Below are 23,952 nucleotides of genomic sequence, written 5' to 3'. Positions count from 1 at the left end.
GGAGGATGTGAAATGGGAGTAAGGTATACCGCACCCACCTTCGTGGTATTATTCTTTTTTTTTCTAAAGAACTCAATGGCACAAAGGGTAAATGGGGGACGAAGTGGGACACTTTAAGAGCTGTGGGGTTTAAAATGCTGAGCTACAGTGTGGTAATCCCCCTTAAATGAAAATCAAAGGTTTGGAGGAGCGGGAAGAAAATAGAAGTCTTTAGAATTTTTACCAACATGACTAGTTTGGTTTTGTCAACCTGGTGAATGCCATTCAAGGTGAAACATTTATGAAAACCGATTTGACAAAAAAGGGTCAACAAAACCTCTTTCCTAAAGTTTGTCTTTTTGTCAATTTCACATAGAACCCTAAAAGTGTGATGTCATTGCATAAGGAACCCAACTCTTGGGAATGTTCTTTTGACCAACAGAGTGTTTTTCTTTTTATTTAAGTATGCCCAATTATAATTCTCTCAAAGGGCATTCTGAGGCAGAGACAATGCAGGACAAGAACAAAACAAATAGCCCGTGTGTGGACACAACAGCGATTTTCCTTCCATGTAAAATCAAATCTAGTGAGGCTGTCACTACACATCTCTACAGCTCAAATGTCTTAAAGTGACAGACTTAATTTACTTTAAATAAGGCTATCTTCTATTTCCTTTTAGAATAGAAACAGGAGAATACATAAAAACAGCACATATTAAATTTTTGACTGGCTGTTTTCAAGTGATACACAAATAAGACCTTTTATTAACAACGTTCCAAGGTTCATTATTTTTGAATTTACTGAACATATCCATGATGAATAACTAGATTTGGATTTAAGTTTACTTGCTCCTCCTACCTAACCCCCTTTCTGTTATTAATTCAGTGATATGTTGGTGCACTTCCAGCCACCTCTCCCTGTAGCTCTGCACCCCACTCTCATAGCTGCTTAACGTTCCCTGCAGTTTGGTAAGAAATTTAATTGAGCATTTCTTCTACAGAAGTGCACTGGTTATTCCGAAAACAATGACAAAAAATCATGTAACAATGTTAATAGTTTGCTACGGTTTCTATTTAACACTGAATATACTACCCTGAAACGAGATCAGCAAGCATACAAATAAAGACATTTACACGCCTCTGTGCAAGAGATTAGCCAACAACTGCGAAACAGTTCATTCGTACACCAGCACCCACGGCAGACATCCTACAAGGCTGCAAATAAAAATGCATGTTCTTTACCTGTTCGAAATAATTGCTGTCAAATATCTTGGAGTAGTTCTCATGAATGTATTTCTCTTTCCAGTCCTGTGAAAACAAAAATTATAAAGATATATTTTACATGCTTTCATCAGCTTCTCGCCTTGTAGTACAACTCACATGCCCGTAAAATAGTGCTCGTGTGCAACAGCGGCTCATTCGCTAAGGCAGAGGAGCAACGCCCCACTGCTCTGGGAGCAGTGCAAAAGAAAAAAGAAAATGATAATAACTGAACGTTATCTTTTTATTTTGAGTGTGGCTCTATTATTCAGGCACCCCTTTTACCCTGCCCTCAACCTGGATATCTCTTTCCTGGCATGATAAGTCCTTGCCGCGACTCTGGTCTTGCCATAGTACAACCATTTTCTTCACATTAACACTGCTTTCCCTAAATGTACCGTTCCCATCCATGAAACCAGTTACTCACCTGGAACAATGGTTTTGCAGCTTAAACCTCTTCGAGATTTACATGCTGGCATTATTGCACCATCTAGTGGTTGAGTAACTATGTTTAATTGTAATGTTTTTATTAACTTTGGGCGTCGACCAGTGTGGAGACAGTGTGACTCACAATGACGTCCACCATAAGTCTACAATGCCCCAAGACCGGACTTCTATTTGACCCTTTTTTAATGTAAGAATGTATATATGTATTGGTATTTATATACAGCAAACCTAGCTGTGAAGAAACAGAGCACTGTAGATCACGTGAGGGGTAGGGAGACAATCTACAAGACTGTGTACATCAAGTGGGGATTATACAAACACATTCATGCAGAGGGAGATTAAGTGATCTGCCAATGCTCACACAATATTGAGTCTAGCACTGAGGACAGGATCCAAACGTTGGTCCCCAGGCCCCAAAGGCACCCGTTTGAGTCGTTAGACCAAATCTTCTCCTTCATATATATCTTTGTACATATTTTCGTCTTTAACTTCTCTTCATCCTACCATGGAGATTCAGGGCAGTTACAATTGAACCTGGGCTACATGGGAATTTTGAATTGTTTCAAGCTGCAAAACAATTGTTACAGGTAAGTAAATGTTCTTTTGCAGCCAGGAAGCTCTCCTAGATTCACATGCTGTGCAGATTTTGCAGTGTTTCTTCTCTTTAGTGGAGTTTTTTTTAGTTGCTTTTTTTACGAGTAGTGGTAAACCGATTCCTTGACATTGCTGTTCTGCTTCAGATTCCTCTGATGCTGCAATGACCAGACGCGAATGCCGTGCAGATGCATGTGTTGATGTCCATGTCGCTGCTTACCAAATATCATTAATGGATACATTACAAAAGCTAAGGTTGCCGCTTCCCTCTAGTTGAAAGAGATCTTGGCTTAACCTCCAAAGTTCCATTTGCCATGAATAGGTCCTTTGAATAGCCTGTACTATCCAGCTCCTAGATTCCGCGGTGATGCAGGAATTGCAATGCCAGGAAGGAGAGGTCCAGGTTGAGAGACAAGGAACAAAATGTTTCTAGCTGCAAAATGACTCTTCCACAGCTCTGACACCATCTTCCCTTGTCTAACCTTGAGTCTATAGAATTCAAGCAAACACCTACCTTACTTCAGTTCCTACTATATTCTTACACTCAGCAAATGACCCCCCCCCCTCGAAACCCTACTCCTAAACTCCTTATAACTTAGGTCTCTTCTCTTCATAAGGCCTTGTGACCAGCACTCACCATGGGGTTTTCAATTATTTGCCACAGGTCGTTGTGGAGCCGGGTAATGTTATATCGGGCAGCTGATACAATCCTTCCAAATTCCTCTTGGTTAGTGATGTACATGAAGATTCCCTGAAAGGGAAAAGAAAGAAACAAAACACTATTGCCGGTACCAAGTCTTATTTCATCAGAGGGAATATCCAGACCCGGAAGGACAGACTTAACAACATGTAGACTGTAGAATAAACATTGGCTTCCTGAAGTTAGGGAACATACAATCAATGTAGAATGCACCACCTTTAAACGTTGCAGTCACCATCGTGCACGTTTACAAGGTACAATAATGGTAACCGAAGCAGATAAAAGCGTATGGATCATGCACAGGTATACTGACAACATAGGGCTCCTACATGGACAATACGTTTTTGGATAGGATAGTGAAGCCATGAAAAACAGGAATGTGTGTGCCTTAAGATTGCTCAACAAATTAAGGGTTCACTGCATGAATCAATGAATGTGTAAAATGAGCTCCATTTTACACAGTTAGAACCCGATGTGGAGAATGCAATTCGCCATCTTTTGATGGTGATAAATCACATGTGGCCTCCAGTTCCTGCTTGTTCCAGACTGATCTAGGGACACCGCAGCTGCCCTAGTTTTCCCGCTGAGGTTTTCCAGACTGGGTTTTCCACTAACCGTTCTTCCCGCCAACAGAGCCCCACCCACCCCAGGACCTACTCAATGCAGACCACAGTGAGACCACGCTGCTGGGTGCCAAAGGCAAGCCCGTCTGCGCTTGTCCGTGCGTGGACCACGCCCAAGGCCACAACCCCTGGCCCTCCCGCCACATGAAGATACACCATTGTTGAGTGCTACACCCATGACACTGCAACAAACTGCCACCGCGCTGACCCACGCTTCACGATACGACCTTTCACCTGCACCCACTGCCACGCCACCTGCCACTGCACACACACCAGCCCACCGACCCGCCTTACCCCAAACACACCACAGACACCACCTGAACAAAAACACCAACTTGCATATGCAAGTTCGATCCCCAACCCATACCTACGGACTTCCTTGAAAGATACGCCACCACCGTAACCAACAAAAACTACACACTGACCACCTGGAATATCCTCTCGACCCAGGACAACACCTCCACCATGAAATCCATCCACACAGGAACCCCCAAAGATCCATGCCCGCACCACATCTTCAACCTTGGAAACCAAAGGATAGGCCAGGAACTCCCCACCCTACTCAACACCTCTATCACCACCGCAACATTTGCCGATGCCTAAAAACACACCAAAGTCAGACCACTACTCACAAAACCCTCCGCCGATCTCAGCAAACTCAAAAACTACTGGCCAATCGCCCTGCTCCCATTCCCAGCGAAGGTACTAGAAAGGATCATCAAGAATCAACTCATGACACACCTGGAGCAGAATTAGCTAGTAGATGCCTCCCAATCCGGCTTCAGCAGCAATCACCAACGACATTAAAACCCTTCACGACCGAGGACAAAAAGCAGCTTTGATCCTTCTGGCCCTCTCGGCAGCCTTCAACACAGTATCTCACCAAACACTTATGGAAAGACTACACCGCTTCCAAGGGGACATGCTCAGATTGATCATCTCCTTCCTCATCGGAAGAACCCAGAGGATCAACCTCCCACCTTTCACCTCTGAACCCAAGAAGATCACATGTGGTGTCTCCTAAGGCTTACCCCTCAGCCCCATGCTCTTCAACCCATATATAACCCCCACTGGCCAACATCGTCAGAACCCGTGGTCTCAACATAATTTCCTACGCAGACACCCAACTCATCCTCTCACTCACAGACAACCCCGCCACCACCAGAATCAGCTTCCACAAATGCCTGCAGCTGAACACAGACAAGGCGGAAGTACTGAACTTTGTAACAGCAGCAGCACATGGAATGACTCCTGGTGGCCACCAGACATAGGACCCACACCCTCTCCCTCCAACCACGCCAGAAACCTTCGAATCATCATAGACAACAGGCTCACCATGAAATCACAGATCAACACTGTCTCTTCCGCCTGCTTCCCCACTCTGAGCATGCTACATGAGATCTTTAAATGGCAGCACCTTCACGCGAGATGCACCTTGACAGAAGCCCTCATCACCAGCCGACTGGACTACGGCAATGCCCTCTACGTAGAAATCACCGCACACCTCCTACAGAAACTTCCAACCATACAGAATGACGCAACCAGACTCATCCTCAGCCTTCCCCGACGAATTCACATCACACCCCCACCTCAGGAAACTCCACTGACTCCCTGTACAGAAGAGATGCCAATTCAACCTGCTGACCCACGCACACAATGCTCTACACAACCAAGGACCTGCCTACATTAACCACTGCCGGAACTTCCACCAACCGTCGAGAAGACTATACTCTGCCTCCCTTTCATTTACCCACACTCCCCGCATCTACCGAAGCAGAAGTGGAGGACGCACCTTCTCCCACATTGCAGCAAAGACCTGGAACAGCCTCCCCACGCACCCCCAGTCAATTATCTCACTTCCGGTATTCCAAATGGCCTTCAAGACCTGGCTGTTCGAATAAGCCTCCTGGACCTGCAAGTGCCTGGATACCCTATCAGCTGATTTGACTTCCGGTAAGAAGCATTAGCGAATAAAGGAACCAACTCAGCTCATAGTGGTATCCTGTGTAGAGGAAGGGCTCAGGTTCCTTTATCTTGACCTGAAAGTCAAAGACCGACAACCACAAAGTGCCCACTTGTTTTCTACAACTATGTTCCTAGTTGTCTGGCCTGAAATACTTATGGCGGTCAAGAAGGGCAAATACTTACTGGCTTCTCCTACCTTGTCCAGAAGGCTTCACTTATGTCTTGTCATAAGCAATACCGCGCATGCTTGCCTCAAAGTTCATAATGATTTACTCAAGAAAGACAGAAAAAAATGTATATGCGCAGACAACTGTAGCTTCACCAAGCCTTGATGCAAGCCCTATTTTGGAATCAAGCCAGTTTGTTCTATATAGGATAAAGATTTGGGGTCTTAGAACATTCAGCAGATCTCGCCATTTCGAGATCTTACCCAGTTCTTGCCTGAAAACTGGGACAGATCTGTCAAAAAAAAGATGTGGTCCTTTAGAAAGCAGCAAAAACTCTCTCAGAGCTTCGTGGCACTCACCTTTTCACGCACGTTCCTACAAAAAGCCATGTCCGGGTCCATCAGCTCCGTGGTGAAAATATTCTTCTCCTGCAGCTCTTGTCTGAGGGTCACTCCTCTGATCAGGTACACGTGTGTGATGTACGGAACATTCCACACACCACTAAGGCAAGATGGAAGAGAGAAACACACACTGGTGATTTGCGAATTATCACCAATGCCCGCCTGGCAGTAGCCAAAATAAATCAGAGACCGCTGAACAGGATGTTTAGTTTATCCTTCACTTCACAGAATAGACTTTTAAAAACAATGTTACTATATAAAATGGCTGCCCTGAAATAGCAAACAAAAATGCAAGTGCAAAGGTACATCCGATTTGGAAACCACACAGTTCCTTCTTCAGGTATAACCAGTAAGTCTGAAGCGAAATGCATAAAAAAAGCACTGTGATGTGAGCTGGTGGGTGTCTTTACGCATTAAAAGTCCTGTAGGCGAGTAAGGACTAACAATGGCCACTTCATGGTACTTGAATGTGCAGCACCATAAAGATCAGATCATTGCATTTCCCACATGGGAGTCTACACTACTGAAAAGAGAAGTCTTCAACAGAGCTCTATCTGGGATGCGGGTTTAATAACACCTGGCATCACTGTAGTGCATTACAGCCTGGTAAACATATAACAGTACTGACCAAGTCATATTGGCCAGTGATGGGTTTATGTATGGCTGCCTTGTCTGCTTCTATTGCTCATGTCTCAAAAAGGGACCTGTGTGGTCTGGTTTATCCTCGTTTGATGGGCCAAAGAAATAGTGTCATTATTTTTACAACATATGGGTTCTTACAGGGATATAGGAAAAAGAAAAAAGCCCAGGCTATGCATGACACAGAAGAAGAAAAAAGAAAGAAAAAAGACTTACAGGCGCTTGCCTTGCACGATATCAACGTAATCCTCTGAGCGCGCATAATATCCCTCCGGGCTCAAAGCACCCCAGAAGTTGGACCACAGCTTCCCGTGTCGTGAAATCATTGGTGCAATAACCTTCCTGTAGGGAGAGGAAAGATTGAACAAAAACAAAAGATCATTAACAATGGTGTCTTTTAGGTGTTGACGGGAAACGCCTCACAGTCGCTGCGCTGGATGCTCCGTGGCATGATGCTCCTCACTCCATCTTTTTTTTTTTAAGTAAAGCTAAAAGGAGCCTGGCTCATTTGTTTGCTTTTAAAAGCCTCCATCAATGCCCCAAACTTGGTCTTAACTCAGTACAGTTTTCAAGCGCTCTAGGAATATTGGACCTTCTCGGGTCTGAATCAAGGAATAGCCAAGTAGCTGTAATATATGAGCTTTTCACTTACCCACAGTGTAAACACTGACCAGTGCACAGACCAGAAGGAAGTTTAAAAAGTTCCTCTCCGGGTCTCTTTCTTCCTTAAATGAATGCAGACACTAAAAGCTGGCAGGTCTTGTCACAACTACAGAAAAGACCCACATCTGAGGATTGTTCCTTTCACAACCCTCTACCCCTAATTGGGTTCTGTCATTTCCTGACGCCTTCCATGTGCCCAATGCTTAATTTGTAAAAGGATATGTGCCAGGGCCCTCCTCAGGAGGCCACTGCAGCTTGCACCACCCATTGTCCCTGCCAGCATTGCCAATGACACTACCAACACAACTACTAACCATCACCCTTCTGCAAGTGTGACAATTCAGACTATTCTAGGTCCCCAAAGCTATAGGAATGGCTTAAGCAGCAGGTATTGGTCATTGTAATGTATATTTAATTGAAAACAACGGTTTCTAAATTAGAGAAACATCGCCACCATGTGGCAGACTGTAATATGTGCCGGTGTTGACAATTAAGTGCCGGTGTGGAGCACCGGAAACCACTGGCTCAAATTAAGCACTGCAGGTGTCCCATCCATGCCATGGTCTCTCTAGTCTGCCTACAGCTTACACTAGATGGCCAATTCCATCACATTCAAGTAAGCCATCTTTGAAGTATACAAATATTCAAGTTTCAATTCAAACATTCACCATTTTACAAATATATGCAGACTTCCAACACGAGCTGCATCTCACGATATTACCTGCCCAATACAATTTTTAAAAAACACACACAACTAGTGTTGCAATCTTAGTTATACTTTTTGTTTGAACTCCTACAAAGGTATGCAAACACAGCAGTTTTCATGCTGTAAAGCATCAGACAGCACTTACCGGTTCTCCGCTATAAGGACCTTCAGGATATCTGGGTTTGTGATGACAACCTCTGCGTCTACACTAAAGTAAAAATCACACGTGGTATCCTGGCGACAGATGTCCCTGCAAACAACAAGTAATGTTGATGAGAAAATGTTAGCTGCTGTGTCCAGAAAATAAAATAATTTCCACATATTTAACTCATTTTGTCTTTATAGGCACTACATATAGTTAATCTAAATCACTTGCATTAGAGTAACAATCGATCTAGGCCCACACTGTAAACAAAAACTTTAAGGGTCTCAATTACAGGCTGGAGGCCCTGCCACTGAACCACTGTTCACACTGCCAATAGCCAGCCTATGAAATCTTCTTTTCTATGCCAATGTGGCAGACTCTTTGCCCTTGAACGGGCAAAGGCACCGGGGAAAGGCCTGCTGTGTCACAGGACAAGGTAGAACTTTGTAACTTATGCAAGTACTGAAGACAAGATCTTAAAGAGGGGGTCCATCTGGAGGACACATTCTTCTCTAAATGAAGCATTGCACAGTTACATCTCCTCAAGTGTCAGGTGGGTGATGAACACCGTAACATCTCCCCCCCTCAGCCCTCACCACATCACAAGGATCGAGGGCAGCAGGAGATTTGATAGAGAAGACGCTAAACACGTTTGGGTACAGACCACTCAAATAGTCAACCTGCCATTGTTGCTGCTAAAAAAAGGGAGGCGTTTGTATGGATTTTTAGAAAGGATCTTACATCTAGAACTGTCTTCTGGAGAAACGTTAATTTCCTGTCTTCTAGAGAAAAGTGTGTTTCCTGTCTTCTAGAGAAAAGTGAATTTCCTGTCTTAGGTACATATGATCTTGCACACTGACGTAATATGCGGAGACAAACACAGTCTTTTTACAAACTCTGAGCCTTGTCAAGTTTCGAATTAAATAATTCAGGTCCCGATTCCAAAAGGGATCCTCTGCAAATCCACTCCCTTCGATACACAACTCAAATGAATAGTCACTATTGAGATTATAAAGATTTCAGAAGACATATGACAATCCCTCATATCAGTATCAATTTCTTACGTTGTAAGCATCTCTTTGTTTCAGATTGACATGCTGTGCATACCCCTGCCATCTAGTGTTGGGCCCGGATGTGTGCCCAACACTAGATGGCAGGGGTATGTACAGCTGTTTGTTTTTCTTCGAATAATTCTTTTCGAGCCATGAGGTACTGGCACTCCACCTCTTGCTTGCAATGCACATTGTTAGATTGTTTTCTTTCCACCGTCTGGTTCGGACATGTGCTCCTGTGTTTCAGATCGACGCGGTTGTGTTCTGTTCGATCTTTCACGGTCCTCTCACTCCATTTGCATTGTATTCAATTGCATTTCCCTTTCTCTCATATAGGGTTGACGTCTTCAGTTCGGTCCAGGACATTTCTCCTTGTTGTCTCCGGTTGACTCCAGACCATGGTGGGGCCGCGCTCGTTGGGGCCTCATTCCCTTCCATTTGGTCCGCTCTCACCATGCGTCACCTGCAGTGGAACGGATATCTTTTTGATACTTCTCTCAGTGTCATCGAAACACTCCTGGGTCGATCTCCACCTAGTCTGTAATATTTGCCTCTCACCTAAGCACTACAAGGTCTATTTCGATGCATGCTGGTCACCCGGTCAAAAAAGACTCTTCGAAACCGCCAGGCCCGTAGACTCGAGATGTCACGCAGGAGTGGCAAAGATACCCCAGACCTCTTCTGCACCCAGGACCTCGAGGGAGAACATCATCCTGAGCCTGCGGTCACCTACCAGGAGGCTTTATCCTCCAAAGAGAGTTCTGACTCCAACCTTGAGATTGAAGACCTTCTGTCGACTCAACAGGTCACAAATACAGTTTCTCTTCCCCCTCACACCACTCGGAGCTTCCACCCACAAGGGGCGTTCAGTCGCTTTGGACCCACAGAGACAGGCTTCTGGACCACCGCTTCCTCTGGGCCATTGGCAGCACTGACCGTTGACTTCAGACACTACATCCAGAATTGACGCTGAATGAAATCTATAAGCAGAATTCCTCTGTGCTCTGGCCCAGCGCCTTGGTACAATAATATCAGGACAAAGGTTACTGAGTGAAAGAAATTAATGTACATTTATTTTCCTTGTGCCAAAAATACTCCTGAAGAAATGAGTGATAGAAGAATTTAGCTGGTTAGAGGATATAAAAAGATGACAGAAGATTATGTAGTACCACAGAAGCACACACAAGACTAAATCACTTATGTAGTTTACAACCAGGCAGTTGCAATATCAGCTGGATAATCATGGTTTAGGACATGGTACCATGGACATCGCAGCGTTTGGCATCTCGAACAAACAAACACTCTTCTCTGCAGCAAGCCGCATGCCCGGCTCTTCTCTGGTTGGTATTCTTCATTGTCGAAAACTCCAGCATATCAGTCAGGTTTGTTCGTCACTTGCCTTCTCACAGGCTTACTGCACGGTCTTTAAGGAGGTAATGCCTGTTTCGATCTTTAATTACACTTCTCATAGCAGTTCCTTGATATCGTGTCTTTTCTGTTTAACGTCGCATCGCCACAAACCGATATTGTAAAAGTCTATCCTTGAACCACTGCCGGATGCTCCGCTGTACAATGCCTCGTCTCCACCAAGGCGCTCCACAAAGACTCCAGACACTCCTTGGTGACATGCTTCATCGCCATCTAAGAAGACACAGAGGCCTACTAGGCCCTCTTTCGGGTTGTGTTGGGTTGAAAGCCACACTTCTCTGCATCTTTCTGATAGTTTTCAGTGTAGGGCCTCACTCCTGGCCCTTCCCCAACCTCACCGAAGCAATGGAGAAACGTATGATCTCCCATACTTCCACCTAATATGGTAACACTTCTGCCACCATCCAGATAACAGTCGTACTTACATTGCCATGTCACGAGCCTCCCCCTGGGTCAACGCCTCCTCTGGCCCAACCATTTTAATGCTGGGAAATTTATGCTTATGTCTTTCCCAGAAGGCCTGGATGTGTGGTTCATGGTAGACCTCCTGAAACAAAAGAAAAGAAAAAAATTACGAATATTAGATCAGAGTGCAAAGGAGGGGATTACAGTAATATTAGAATACTTCTTACTTTAAGTCCCGGTGCTGAAGTAATAGAAATTAGAATAATTCACCTCAGCGTATATGTATATTATCCATAAGTAGAAAAGGTTGTGGAACACCCATCACAGGCAAAAACTTTAGTTTGCTGAAAATATTTAAAAATCCTTCTCAAAACTACATTGCAGCACATATAATAGAAACTGTTGAGTACATGACTAAGTAATGAGGAAAAGTTCTAAGAGTTGAAAAAGTATCTGGTCCTTTTGAGGCTCTAGTAGCTTCCACTGCCCATTATGTCTTGTTTATGGCAGTTGCCTCACACTCAGTTCTTTCTTAAGTGAATAGTCCTGAATAGGAATGTATTTCCAAGCTTTTTATTCCAGATGATCAAAAAGAAGCCCAGGAGAAGGCCGGGCCGTTCATGACTTCAAGGAAGATTTGCAGAATGCAGAACAACAGGGGACCACTTCTTCTACATTGTAGGATTTTCATTGATAGTTATTAACTTTAGCATAAAGTTTTTTTTTTAAAAACCTTACAGTCCTTACAGTATAAAATTTTTTTTTTAAACTTACAGTCCTCAATGCTCTAGTCTAGGACATGTGTAGTAACAACTATATCTAAAAGGAGAAAAAAAATCTGCAGGAACCTCAATATCGAGATTTACTATACAGGTTCCTCAGAGCAGAATGACCAAAACTAGGGTTGGCGTTCATATCTAAATCGAGGACATAGCGCCATGTTCAAGTGTGGACTGTTTTCCAAGCAGCCACTCTACATATATCTGAAAGATTCAGGTTTAGCAGCTAGACTGCTGCAGCTAATTCCCTCTAGTAGAATGTGCGCTGTGTCTCCCTGGTACAGGTTTATTTGCCAGTTGATAACATGGGAATACAGGCCACAATCCAACAAGGAATGAACGGTTTTGACGTGGCCTAACCTTGGCAAATGTGACTATTGTTAATTAAGAGTTGTCATTAAGAAAATTAGCGGTCCAATCAGATTAGTAATACCTCTGATCATACTTCGCAAGGAGCCACATATATCTGATGCAACATTGTTGTGTTCCAAAACCACAGCTTTATTGTCAAATAAAGTTTGCTGGCTCGAAGGCCGAGACAGGTTTCAAAGAAAACACATCAGCCAATGTGTTTTCGCCCTTTCCAGCGTGCAGACCTGGGGCTTTCTGAAGACTGTTGGAATTAGTCAGGGTAGAAAGTTATGCGGTGTGCATTGGGCAGAAAAGGGATCACTGTTTGGGGGATGGGAAACGGGAATCCAATGATTTGGGTACACATCATATTTACAAGAAACACCTGTGTGTGGTACGTAGCAGAGAATATGCACCATCCATGGTTAATCAACAAGCAGTCCAAAAGGTTTGTTTTTAAAGTAACAAAGTGTGTTGGGAATGGAGGATATTGGGAGGAACTTAAGCAATGTCAAAATAGTAAAGGGTTAGAGTTAGAGAATACAGAGAGTATGCTCCAAAGTCCAATTGAAAGTGATGGACCAATGGTACATATCGTCAGAATACCATATTTGTGTATGTATATAAGGTTTCATATCACCAGTTGTGAAGTACGGTACAGTTGGTGATCAACAATCAACAATGAATTACAATAAGTATGAAAAGAAAGAACAGAACAATATGGATAACATATGGAGTTCGGTGAAGTACAAGTATGTGGACGTTCGCTGAGGTAGTTGTGAGAGACGTATAAAAGGGAACAGAAGAGGTACAAATAGGAGGCACAGGTATTGTTAGGTCAAATGTACATTATAGCCTGTATAACGCTTCTAGTGTCTCATCTGGTGCCACTCGCTAAGAAAATAAGTACATAGGAGGTTAGGGTGAGCTGGCCCTGGAGTTGGCCAATAAGAAAACAGATGACAGTAGTAGAGCCGGGAGACAAGTTATAAAGCATGCAGTCCAGTGGACATCCTAAATTAGGAGTTGTATAGACTTGCTTTCCTCTATATAGGAATAAAGAACTTTTCTAATGTCCAGAGAGCGTTAAAGAATTCAGTCGCCAAAGAATACTGGAAGAGTGATGGACTGGGTGCAACAGACCTCTGATACTACATTCAGGAGCAAGGAAGAGTGAGGTGTCATCACCACCCTATTTGAATAAAAACAGTAGAAGGCCCAATAGATGAGAGGGCTTGAATTTCACGTCCTCTACAAGCTAAGGTTATAACTATTCAAAAGGAGGTCTTCCAGGAAAGAAGCGGCAATTACATCTGTAGAATTGGTTCACAAAACAGGCCTGTCAATTCAGATAAAATCGAATTGAACTCTCAAGGAGTAACTGTTCTCAATACAAGAGGATAAACGTTCTTCACTCCTTCTAAAAAGTCTTTGATGACAAGAGTTTTTTATAAAGAAGACCGATTTGTACCTTTCCTGTAAGCTGAAATAGCACTGAGATGTACTTTAATAGAAGAGAACTGCAGCTCTTAGTGAGCCAGACAAAAAAGGTTTGGAAGAATGACATCCTCTTGGTGGGTGACCAGATTGTGCACCATAAGCAAAACTTCTCCCATTTGAGTAACATCAAGCCCTAGTCGGTAGGATTTTTGGCTTCTTTCAGAATATATATTCATGCATTACTTTGGAAGACTCAGATGCCTGTCTGATCTCAGTAGCCATGCTGCCAACTTCAGGAATGTGCAGCTCAGCTGGAATAACCGACACTGTGATCTGGTCCCCAGGCTCAGTTTGCATGGCAACCTTATGTCTGGTTTGAAAGACGTGTTTAAGATTTGGATCCATCTGCTGCCTCTGTCAATCTGGAGCAACAAGGATCACTGCTTGGCAATTCTGGAGTTTCAGAGTGACTGTGGGCGTCAATGGAATCGGTGGACAGACATTAAGTTCATTGAAAAGGCACTACCCTGAGGAAAATTGAATTTTGCCTTGTCATATGTGCCTACGTGTTCCCCATCCTATGTTATATGTGCATGATCGATATGCATATATCCCCCTATGATCGATTAAAGACGCAATTGTAGTTGTGTCCAACGTTAGTATGCCAGTTTCCAGTTCTCGTGAAAGCAACGAGTATTAGGCCTATGTTGCCAACGTTTTACATTGTGCACGTTAATTCACCGCATTGTCCCCGTTTCCAGGCCTCAAAGGGCCTGAACACCAGATTCAAGCTCCAGTCTCCTGAATTCACTCCGAGGAGCGATGCAGCCCCCACCTGCATCCCTGACCCTTCACTTACTTCCTGCCGCGCAGCGCGGTGCCCGGCCTGGCTCTGCCTGCCTGCCAAGAATATGTTATGCCTCTAGTTATCAGTTCAGCTCTTCGTCTTCACATTCCTAAGTTAACGAACCGCATAAACAGCTTCAGCTATAGTCTAGTCTTCCTGTCTCCATGCAAGTGAATTACTGAATTAATATCCATAGAAGATTCACAGCACACGCAATACATGTAGAATATATGCATGCACCAGCCTTAGTGTCAAGTAGCCTTTGCCCTGATAACTTTTAGATTCTATCAACATGTACTCCAAACACAAGATACCAGATATGCTATAGGTACATGTCGTCCTGAAATCTCAGACTTTCGTCTCCTCTTCTAGTGCAGAAGTCAGAGCCCCCCAGCTCTCCCCAGTTACACGTCATGGTCCGTTTGCGCGCACCACTAGGTTAAAGGTTCCAGCTGCCCAGGTAGCCCCCTCCATGTATCCACCCATTTATGACACTTCTGTGACGTTCTCATCACATGTCTTTGTACACGCCTTCTTTTTACGCCCATGTATTCTTATCTTACGTTTGTCACTTGTTACGCCTACTGTATTCAATGCAATTATAATGTTTTCCTATATATACTATGTACTGTTAATGAGACGTTGCAGCTGCCACTCGTGCCATTCTATTTCAGGCTGTTCCGATCCTGTCCCTTCCCTTATGCCTGATTAAAGCCTGTTAAACTCAGATATCCCGGATCCTGCCTCTTATTTATTGAGCTATCTGTTTTATTGAATGCATAGAAAAATAGTACCGGTAATTAATTATTTATTTACCACATAATGGCGCCCGAATAGGAACGAGCCCCTTCCCCACGCGCCGGCGATGTAACGCAGGCCCCCTGACCCTTCTGCAGCCGTGACGGAACTCTACCGTGCACGTGCAGATATTTCTGCTTCATCAAGTCTCCCTCAGGCCCACGGAGGAGACGGAGACTGCGGTCCGGCATCCAGACGAGGCGGTGAGGAATGCGGTTCGTCCCGACCAGAGCCCAAGCCGAGAGAGCAAGGTCCGAGGTATCCGGAGGCCCACCTGTTTCTGAAGTCCGAAGTTCGAAGCGCATGCGTAGTAACCAGACGTCGTAGCAGTCCAGTCCAGTCCGAGGCCTTCAATTCTGCTTCCCGGTGAGTACCGTTGCGGGGGAAGTATCTAGACAGGTTCATTAGTTTGTCCCTGGTCCGATGGGTTTGGGTACACAGATCCAGTCCGAAGTATTCACCTAGGTGGATACGGTATGACGTGTCTCTTTATGAGACCGGTATGTTCTGTACTGTTTTAGCAGTGCATCCAGTAATTCTAGTAAGTCCGTTCTCGAGAAATTCAAGTGTTATGTTTTCAGTGTATCATTCTGTTCGAACTGTTATTAATGTATTTCTATGTCGTGGTATGAGTGATTTGTTTGCCATTTCATTACTGTGATTATTGTGTATTGTGTTCAGTTCAAGTACAACTCCGAAATGCCTCTGTTTTCAAAGTTACGTCAGATAAAAACCAGAAAAGGGTTACTCGAAGAAGCAGTTCCTGTCCCTCCTAGGGACAGTCCTGGACATTTTATGTATCACAAGCATGGCTTAGATGCCATATTATACCTAGACTTATGGTGGTTTATACAAAGAATCTTGAAGAGAAATATAGATGGCCTGTATCAGGTACATGGGATGCCGAGTGCATCATGCGAGTAGAAGAAGCATTATGGAAAAATAAAGCCAGACAGTCCCAGAAAGATGCCATCGAGTTATGGCGCAAAGAATCTCATAGGAGAACCGAAAAAGAATTCAGAAAAGCAGAATTAAGTAGGGAATCCTCAGAAAAAGCCCAAGAAAGGGAACTTCTAGAAGAAGGTGAACGAGTTAGAGCAGAACAGTCAGACAGACAGAGAAATGCCCTTATTAAAGGTATGTATCCTCTTCTTGCCGAGGGCTTGCCGAAGGCAACCCCGGAAGCACCCTGTAATTTACCGCCACCATTGGTCCCGATTAAGCTACGTCATAAACCGACTGCAGCTGAAATTTTTCTTTCGTCCTATTTGGACGATACAGTCCCAGAATATGCAAATCCTATTCCGCCTGCTCACCCCCAGCACCCTGTTAATAATGTAATTCCTGTTCCTCCAGCCACTGGTCCCGGGGATCCCGTTAATGTGCCAGTACCCCCGGACCAGTCCACACCACGTGTCTTGCCAGTTACTTTACCAGCACGTTCAGTATTAACTGACGATTCCAGTTCAGGAGCAGCGGGGGGAGGTGCTCCTACCACCCCGCCTCAAGTAAAACGAATGACGCTGAGAGACGCAGCGTTACAGCGTACGCCAAAAGTGACTACATACGCAGAACTCAAGCGACACCTTACTGACTGCATATATGATTCAGTTCCAGGCGAAGGTCACATGATATTATACTCAGTACGTTTAAGAAGGGTTGCCAACTTTTTGGCCTCCCTGCCTGACATGAAAGAACATCTAGACAGAATATATCATTTTATCCGTACAGGGGAGCATTCAGAAAGTATTCACGAAGCTATGGCACACAGAAAGGTCGAGATTCAAAGTATGATTTTGCAATTTATGATTAACTGTTTAATAAGAGAACAGGACTATCCTGATAAAGACAAAGACGAGATGAAAGCCCTGACTAGGTGGAGTGACAATATAGCCGAGGGAAAACACAAGACACAAGGTAGTATAGAAAGTATGTACAGGAAAATTCGTAAGGAAATTATAAGTATACACCAGAAGGAGGAAGCAAAAAGAGCAACCGAGAAAGAGAATGACTCTTCAAGTGAAGAGGTAGACAGCGAGAATCCCGACAGAATAGCGTATGTAGGTAGAACTAGACTTTCCGACCGACATTCACGTTTAGATTACAAGAAAGCTTTTCCTCCTCCTGTACCAGAACAGTGTTCTCTTGAACAAGTATTCCAGGTTACTGATAAAATTCTGAAACTACGAATAGGTTATAGTGAACTTAGTACCATGCATGAACAAGAACTAGCCCGATCAGCTGTTCGATGGACTAGTGATTCTGCCACGTTTCCAGATGAAATAGTGGCCCAAACGTTTCTGAAACTGCCCCCAGCCGAGCAGCGTCTGGTGGGTATGTATATGATCCAGCACCTCATTACACTGTATGAGGATCAGCATTCTGATCCAGGTCCTTTGTATGATGTACTGAACGAGTTACTCCTAAACAGATGGAAAGGTCTAGGTACCGATTTAATTAGTGTCATTTTAGAACAGCGCCACAAATACAGAACGTTCCTGAATCCACATTTTGTTCCTGTTCATTAGAGTGTGTTATGAACATACACATATAGTTTGTGATATAGCGCGTACAGCAGTTAGTAATTCATAAATACATCGTAATCTCCGTATTTTCACTTTGAGAGACCAACCCTTTAGACTGTTTAGCCTTATTACATTCAGTGAACTACACGCATTAACCAGTTTTTGAATTAGATGAGGGCTGATATCGAGTCCGTGATGGCGGTCACGTGACCGCTTGTGTATCCAATCACAGTGCAGCACGCAGCTTAAAGTCGTTCCTCCTATGTGAGCTAGTAGCGGATTGGTCGATATTTTGAAAATCTGAAGACAGGCACATTTCCGAGTAAGTAAGAACGAAGAGTAGGATGTTTGTTTGTTATGCGCTAGAAACTTTTGGATTTTTTGTTTGCTTATTCTTTATTTAGAGCAAGTACATCAGGCTGGACACAGTGTTTAACAGAACACTTTTAGAGTTGAGTTGGTAACTTGATTCAATTTTGACGGTCGTTTTCGGGGACGTAATCCCTTAAGATACAGAGCGTATTACTGTGAGGCATTCACCTAATGGGCTAGGGTTGAATGTTATATAATTTGTGAAGACGCAGAATTTTTGCATGCACTAGAATGCTAAAATGTTTACTTAAATAACAGTTGTACACACTGAGATGGCTGTGACATTGATTGCAGTTTTCTTGATTTTTCTGACAGAGACCCCGGAAGAAGGGTCACTATAGACCCGAAATGCATTGGGTAAATGGGAAATGTCAATACCAAATGTCGTGAAAATAACGCAAATAATCAAAATGATGAAATGAAATCAATAAATATGAGAATCTTGAAACAAAAACAGTGAATTGGATTATTATTGTTTATGGATTTACCTGAAGAGAACCATAGCGGGTTCACAGTGAAAGGGTGCTGAACATTACCATTTTGACAACGGGATGGTCCGTTGTCTCACAATTTTGTTCCTGTTCCACCCCCAGAAAGAAAATCATTCTACATAGACAGACAGAATCCGTTGCGAGAAGTTCATCCAGTTAAGGGAGAGGGGGGTGATCTAGAACGAGTATTTGTTTACACCCCTATCACGAAAATAGAACTTCTAGAAATGAAAAAGTTAATACCCTGTCACGATAAGGATCCAGCAGGGTTCCATCGTGAATTAAAGGACATGCTCCGTATGGGAGAATACACGTATCCTGATATCATTAAAATGTTAAAGGTCCTGTTGCCTGCGGGCATATATGAAAAACTCAAAGAAAAAGAATGGGAGGTGGGAGAGAAAAAGATAGATTGGACCGCCTTAGAGACTGAAGATAACACACGAGTTCCAGGTACCGGTCTTGGGGATAAAGCTAAAGCATTGCCCGAATTGTTAATACAAGTCTTGCCAAGATTACTAGCCACGAAAAAGGAAGACTGGGATGCTATCTCAGCCTGTAAACAGAAACAAGACGAAGATACTAGTGATTTTTATTCTAGATTTGAGAAATGTTTCATTATTAATAGTGGTCTGAAAACAAGTAGTGAATCGTATCCACATCTTTTTGTTACCAAACTAGTTGAGAATTCTTTACCACAAGTTAAAAATCGAGTACTGAAGGTCGAAAGTACCTGGCAAGCTAATACTCCGTCACAAATGCTCCAGATGCTACAATACCACCAGAACAGAATCAGGGAGGAGCAGGAACATGAAAGAAGACGTATGAAAGACACGAAAATGAAAGTACTAGTTGCACAGTCTGTTCCACAAGACAGTCAGAAGAGGGGTCCGAGTCAAGCTAGTCATTCTACAGCTCCTGTTAAAGGGACATGCAATTACTGTAAACAGCCAGGTCATTATATAAACGAATGTGCAGTTCTGAAACACAACATAGCTACTGGTAAGACAAAAGAGAGACCACGTCCACCTAGACAAGAACAAGTTTCACAGACTTCCCAGCCACCGCAGAACGCACAACAGACAGTTACAGTACCGCAGCCTATCGCTGCCACACAACACGTTACCCAGCAGATGTACCAGTATGCACAGTCAGAGTATCCAGATTATCAGCCGTATTCATGAAACAGCCTAGAGAGGGAGGTTGGCTTGCCTCTCATCGAGATTCCTGTAGATCAAGAGGGTCCCTATGTATACAGTCAAGTATTAGGGAAAGACAGAAAGTTTCTGATTGATACAGGGGCAAGTAGGACTACCATCAGTCATGACGAGGTTCCAGGGGCTCCACTCTCAGGCTCTAGAAATGTTTCCCTTGGATTTTCAGGAAAGCCTATTGTTAATGAAATATCGAAACCAGTTACCCTAGAAGTCGGTCCATTGTCCCGAACTACAGACTTGTTACTCACGAAATCATGTCCAGAAAATTTACTAGGCATAAAGACACTGAAAGAATTAGGAGCAGTTATATGCTGCTCCCCAGAAGGAGTGAGACTGTTCTTACGAGATTTTAAAGGTCATTATGTGTTACGTGATTTTGATCCAAGATTATTGAATGTACCACAGCATTTATGGGCGCAAGGTCCAACTGATGTAGGTTGTATGCACATTACACCCTATCGTGTCACTCTGAAGCAAGGTGTTGTATTACCACGAATCCGACAGTACAAATTGCCACCTGAGGCTGTAGCAGCCTTATCAAAAATTATTGACGAGCTCATTGCTCAAGGAGTAGTTGTAGAAACTGACTCCAATGTATGTAATTCTCCTATCATTCCGAATTTAAAACGTACTGATCCCAATGCACCTCCAGTTTATCGATTAGTGATTGACCTTCGAGAACTTAATAAATGTATCATACCCCAGTACCCAGTGGTTCCAGATATTTCTTCCCTATTGACTGCCATTGATTCCGAAGCTACGTTTTTTACTGTTATAGATCTCAAGAACGCATTCTTTAGTGTTCCCATTCATCCAGACAGCCAATTCCTTTTCGGATTCTGTTTAAATGGAAGGAGCTATAAATTCACACGAGCTCCTCAAGGTTTCACAGAAAGTCCTAGCATTTACAGTCAAGCACTTAAAAGACAACTAGACAATATTCATATGCCGACTGACACTGCCCTACTCCAGTATGTCGATGATCTATTGATCACAGCCCGTTCTGAACGTGACTGCGAACGTGCGTCACTTACAGTCTTGTATTTTCTAGCCGAGATGGGGCACAAGGTGTCCCCTTCGAAACTGCAATTCTGTGTCCAGCAAGTGGTCTACCTTGGACACTTACTGTCCAAGTGGGGTAGGCAGTTGACACCAGACCGTATCCAGTTAATAGCACATCTTCCACAGCCCAAGACACAGAAGGAGGTACGAGCTTTTATCGGCCTCACTTCTTACTGCAGACAATGGATTCCTCAGTATGCATATCTAGCCAAGCCACTGATACAGTTAACGACACAGGAGGCAGCCACATCGACTGTCCTCCCTTGGACCCAGGAACATACACTTGTTTTTAATGAGTTAAAGAAAGCTTTATGCCAAGCACCTGTTCTAGCAACACCAAACTACAGTAAGCCTTTTACACTTTTTGTCACTGAACGTGATGGTACTGCATTATCTGTTCTCACACAAGATCAAGCAGGACAATACAAGCCCTGTGCTTATTTCTCTAGCACATTAGATCCGGTGGCCCAGGCTCTGCCTGCGTGCCTCAAGTCCGTTGCAGCCACAGCTCTAGCTATCAGACAAAGTGATTCCATAGTGTTAGGACACTCCCTGACAGTACAAGTTCCACACTCCGTGGAAGTTCTTTTAAACCGAACACAGACACAGCACTTGACAATTGCACGATTAACAGGTTATGAACTGACATTGTTTCAGCCACACATAGAAATCAGACGCTGCAACATTTTAAATCCCGCTACACTGTTACCCTCAGTTACTTCGAATCCTGCCACACATGACTGTGTGGAAGTTGTTAACACCATGACAAAGCCAAGACAAGACTTGACAGACATTGCATTACCTGATCCAGACCTGACACTTTATGTGGATGGTTCATGTATGAGGACAAGTATAGGAGAACTAGTAGCCGCGTATGCAGTGACTACTGAAACTGAAGTTATAGAAACACATCGTATTGACACCCTGTCTGCTCAAGCAGCAGAGCTCGTCGCTCTGACTCAAGCCTGCATACGAGCTAAGAACCTGAAAGTAAATATATACACAGATTTACGTTATGCATTCGGAGTCGTACACGACTTTGGAGTACTCTGGCAAGAAAGAGGTTTCATGACTTCTCATGGAACCAAGATTCAGCATGGCCCCCTCATTCAAGCTCTGTTAGATGCAATACATTTACCGACAGCTATCGCTATCATGAAGTGCAAGGCACATACGAAAGTCACTGACATCATTTCCCAGGGTAACGACCTGGCAGATCGAACAGCCAAGCTTACAGCTCAGACTCCAGACATTCCAGTTAACACGACACAGACAGACGTTCCAGTTCAGACGACTTGTATGACAGTTAAGGACCCTACACAAGACGTACTAGATATACAGTTACATGCTACCCCAGACGAAATCAAGAAATGGTCTGAACAAGGAGGGGTCCAGACAGATCAGGGATGGTTGACGAAGGGAAAAGCCACTTGGTTTCTCCCCGACTCTATGGTTCAAGTCATTATTAACACCGCACATAGTCCAGCACACTTAGGAGAAAAAGCCATGTTAGACAGTATTCAGAACCTTTGGTTTAACAAGCATTTACGAGCAGCAGCCAAGCAGAAAGTGCGTACCTGCATGATCTGTTGTCAGTTCAATCCAGGTAAAGGTGTCCCGGTGGAACAAGGTGGATTCCATCCTCCTGACCACCCTTTTGAAGTCCTCCAGATGGATTATATTCAGATGGATCGATGTCGAGGTTTCAAGTATGTCCTCGTAGTTGTATGCGCTTTGTCCAGATGGACAGAAGCATATCCAGTCCCAGATTACACTGCCGCGACCACTGCCAGGCAGTTGGTTCGTGAGTTTTTCCCCCGCTATGGTTTACCTAGGGTCGTGTATTCAGATAACGGCCAGCCATTCTCATCCGAACTCATGAAACAAGTATCTCTTCTGTTAGGGTACCAGTGGAAGTTCCATTGTGTACGACATCCCGAGGCAGCTGGCCTCGTAGAGAGACATAATCAGACCCTGAAAATCCGCATTGCCAAGGTATGAGCAGAGAAAGGCGTAGATTGGATGGTAGCACTGCCAGTCGCCCTTTTTTACATGAGAATGGTCGCTCACTCCCGTTCAGGTCTGTCTCCTTATGAGGTAGTTTTTGGTCGTCCCCCAAACATGTGGGGTACACCTAGACCACGTACAATTACAGATGTTGACAGTAATATGCTGACAGATTACCTGGCTTCCTTGATGTCTGCACTACTCTCTTGTCGTTCACAGGTCGCCGCTGCTTTTCCAGACAACACCCAAGTGAAACCGCACAAGGTCATACCAGGCGACCTCGTTCTGGTTAGAAATTTTGATCGTTCAAGTCCGCTGCAGCCCCGATGGAAAGAACCAAGACTCGTTCTGATGACAACAAGGACGGCAATCAAGGTCGAGGGTCGTAAAGGGTGGCTGCATTCCAGTCATGTGAAGCGATTTCATGGACTCCACCCAAAGACTTTTTTCAAGGACTGCCCCGTTCTTAAGGACTGCCCAGATACTGACTCTAAACTTCCCCTGTTAGAGAAAACTCCGCAGCAGGAGTATAAAGAAAAATTACGGTCTAGTAAGTCAGCCAGTTTAATTGTCTAAGTCCCTCTCGGGTGAAACGGTTAGACAGGTTCCTGACATGTATGAGATAGACCCGCATAGTGAGAGAGTTAGTCGAAACTCTAAGAGAATACGTTATCGAAAGAATCTTCTAAGTCGATGCATTATTACTCTATTACTTTTGTTATTTCTGAGTCTTACGATTACAGGCATAAGTTATGTTTTATATATCTATTTTCCTCCTATTGATTCACATGTACATATGTTTTCTAATGTTACAGTAGAGCACACTTTTAGTGAACTGCCTCCTCACGAGTTATCCTATCGTCTTGCCATGCGCAACAATACTTTTATCC

At 43.9% G+C, this 23,952-nt stretch overlaps 1 protein-coding gene across 1 annotated transcript in view; it reads right to left on the bottom strand.

Annotated features, from left to right (window-relative positions):
* Positions 1–23,952, bottom strand: part of PLOD3 (procollagen-lysine,2-oxoglutarate 5-dioxygenase 3) — a 347,896-nt gene that overhangs the window by 41,824 nt on the left and 282,120 nt on the right. Inside the window, exons 10-15 of the mRNA XM_078669457.1 lie at positions 11,194–11,315; positions 8,289–8,393; positions 6,991–7,116; positions 6,094–6,235; positions 2,917–3,030; positions 1,221–1,286 (exon numbers count right to left, since the gene is read on the bottom strand). Of these exons, the coding sequence (XP_078525583.1) occupies positions 1,221–1,286; positions 2,917–3,030; positions 6,094–6,235; positions 6,991–7,116; positions 8,289–8,393; positions 11,194–11,315 (675 nt within the window). The remainder of the gene's footprint in view (positions 1–1,220; positions 1,287–2,916; positions 3,031–6,093; positions 6,236–6,990; positions 7,117–8,288; positions 8,394–11,193; positions 11,316–23,952) is intronic.

This window comes from Lissotriton helveticus, chromosome 12 (assembly GCF_964261635.1).
Source record: "Lissotriton helveticus chromosome 12, aLisHel1.1, whole genome shotgun sequence".
In the NCBI taxonomy this organism is placed as follows: Eukaryota; Metazoa; Chordata; class Amphibia; order Caudata; family Salamandridae; genus Lissotriton; species Lissotriton helveticus.
Note: the sequence above shows the minus strand (reverse complement) of the source record. Positions and strands in the feature narration are given on the sequence as shown.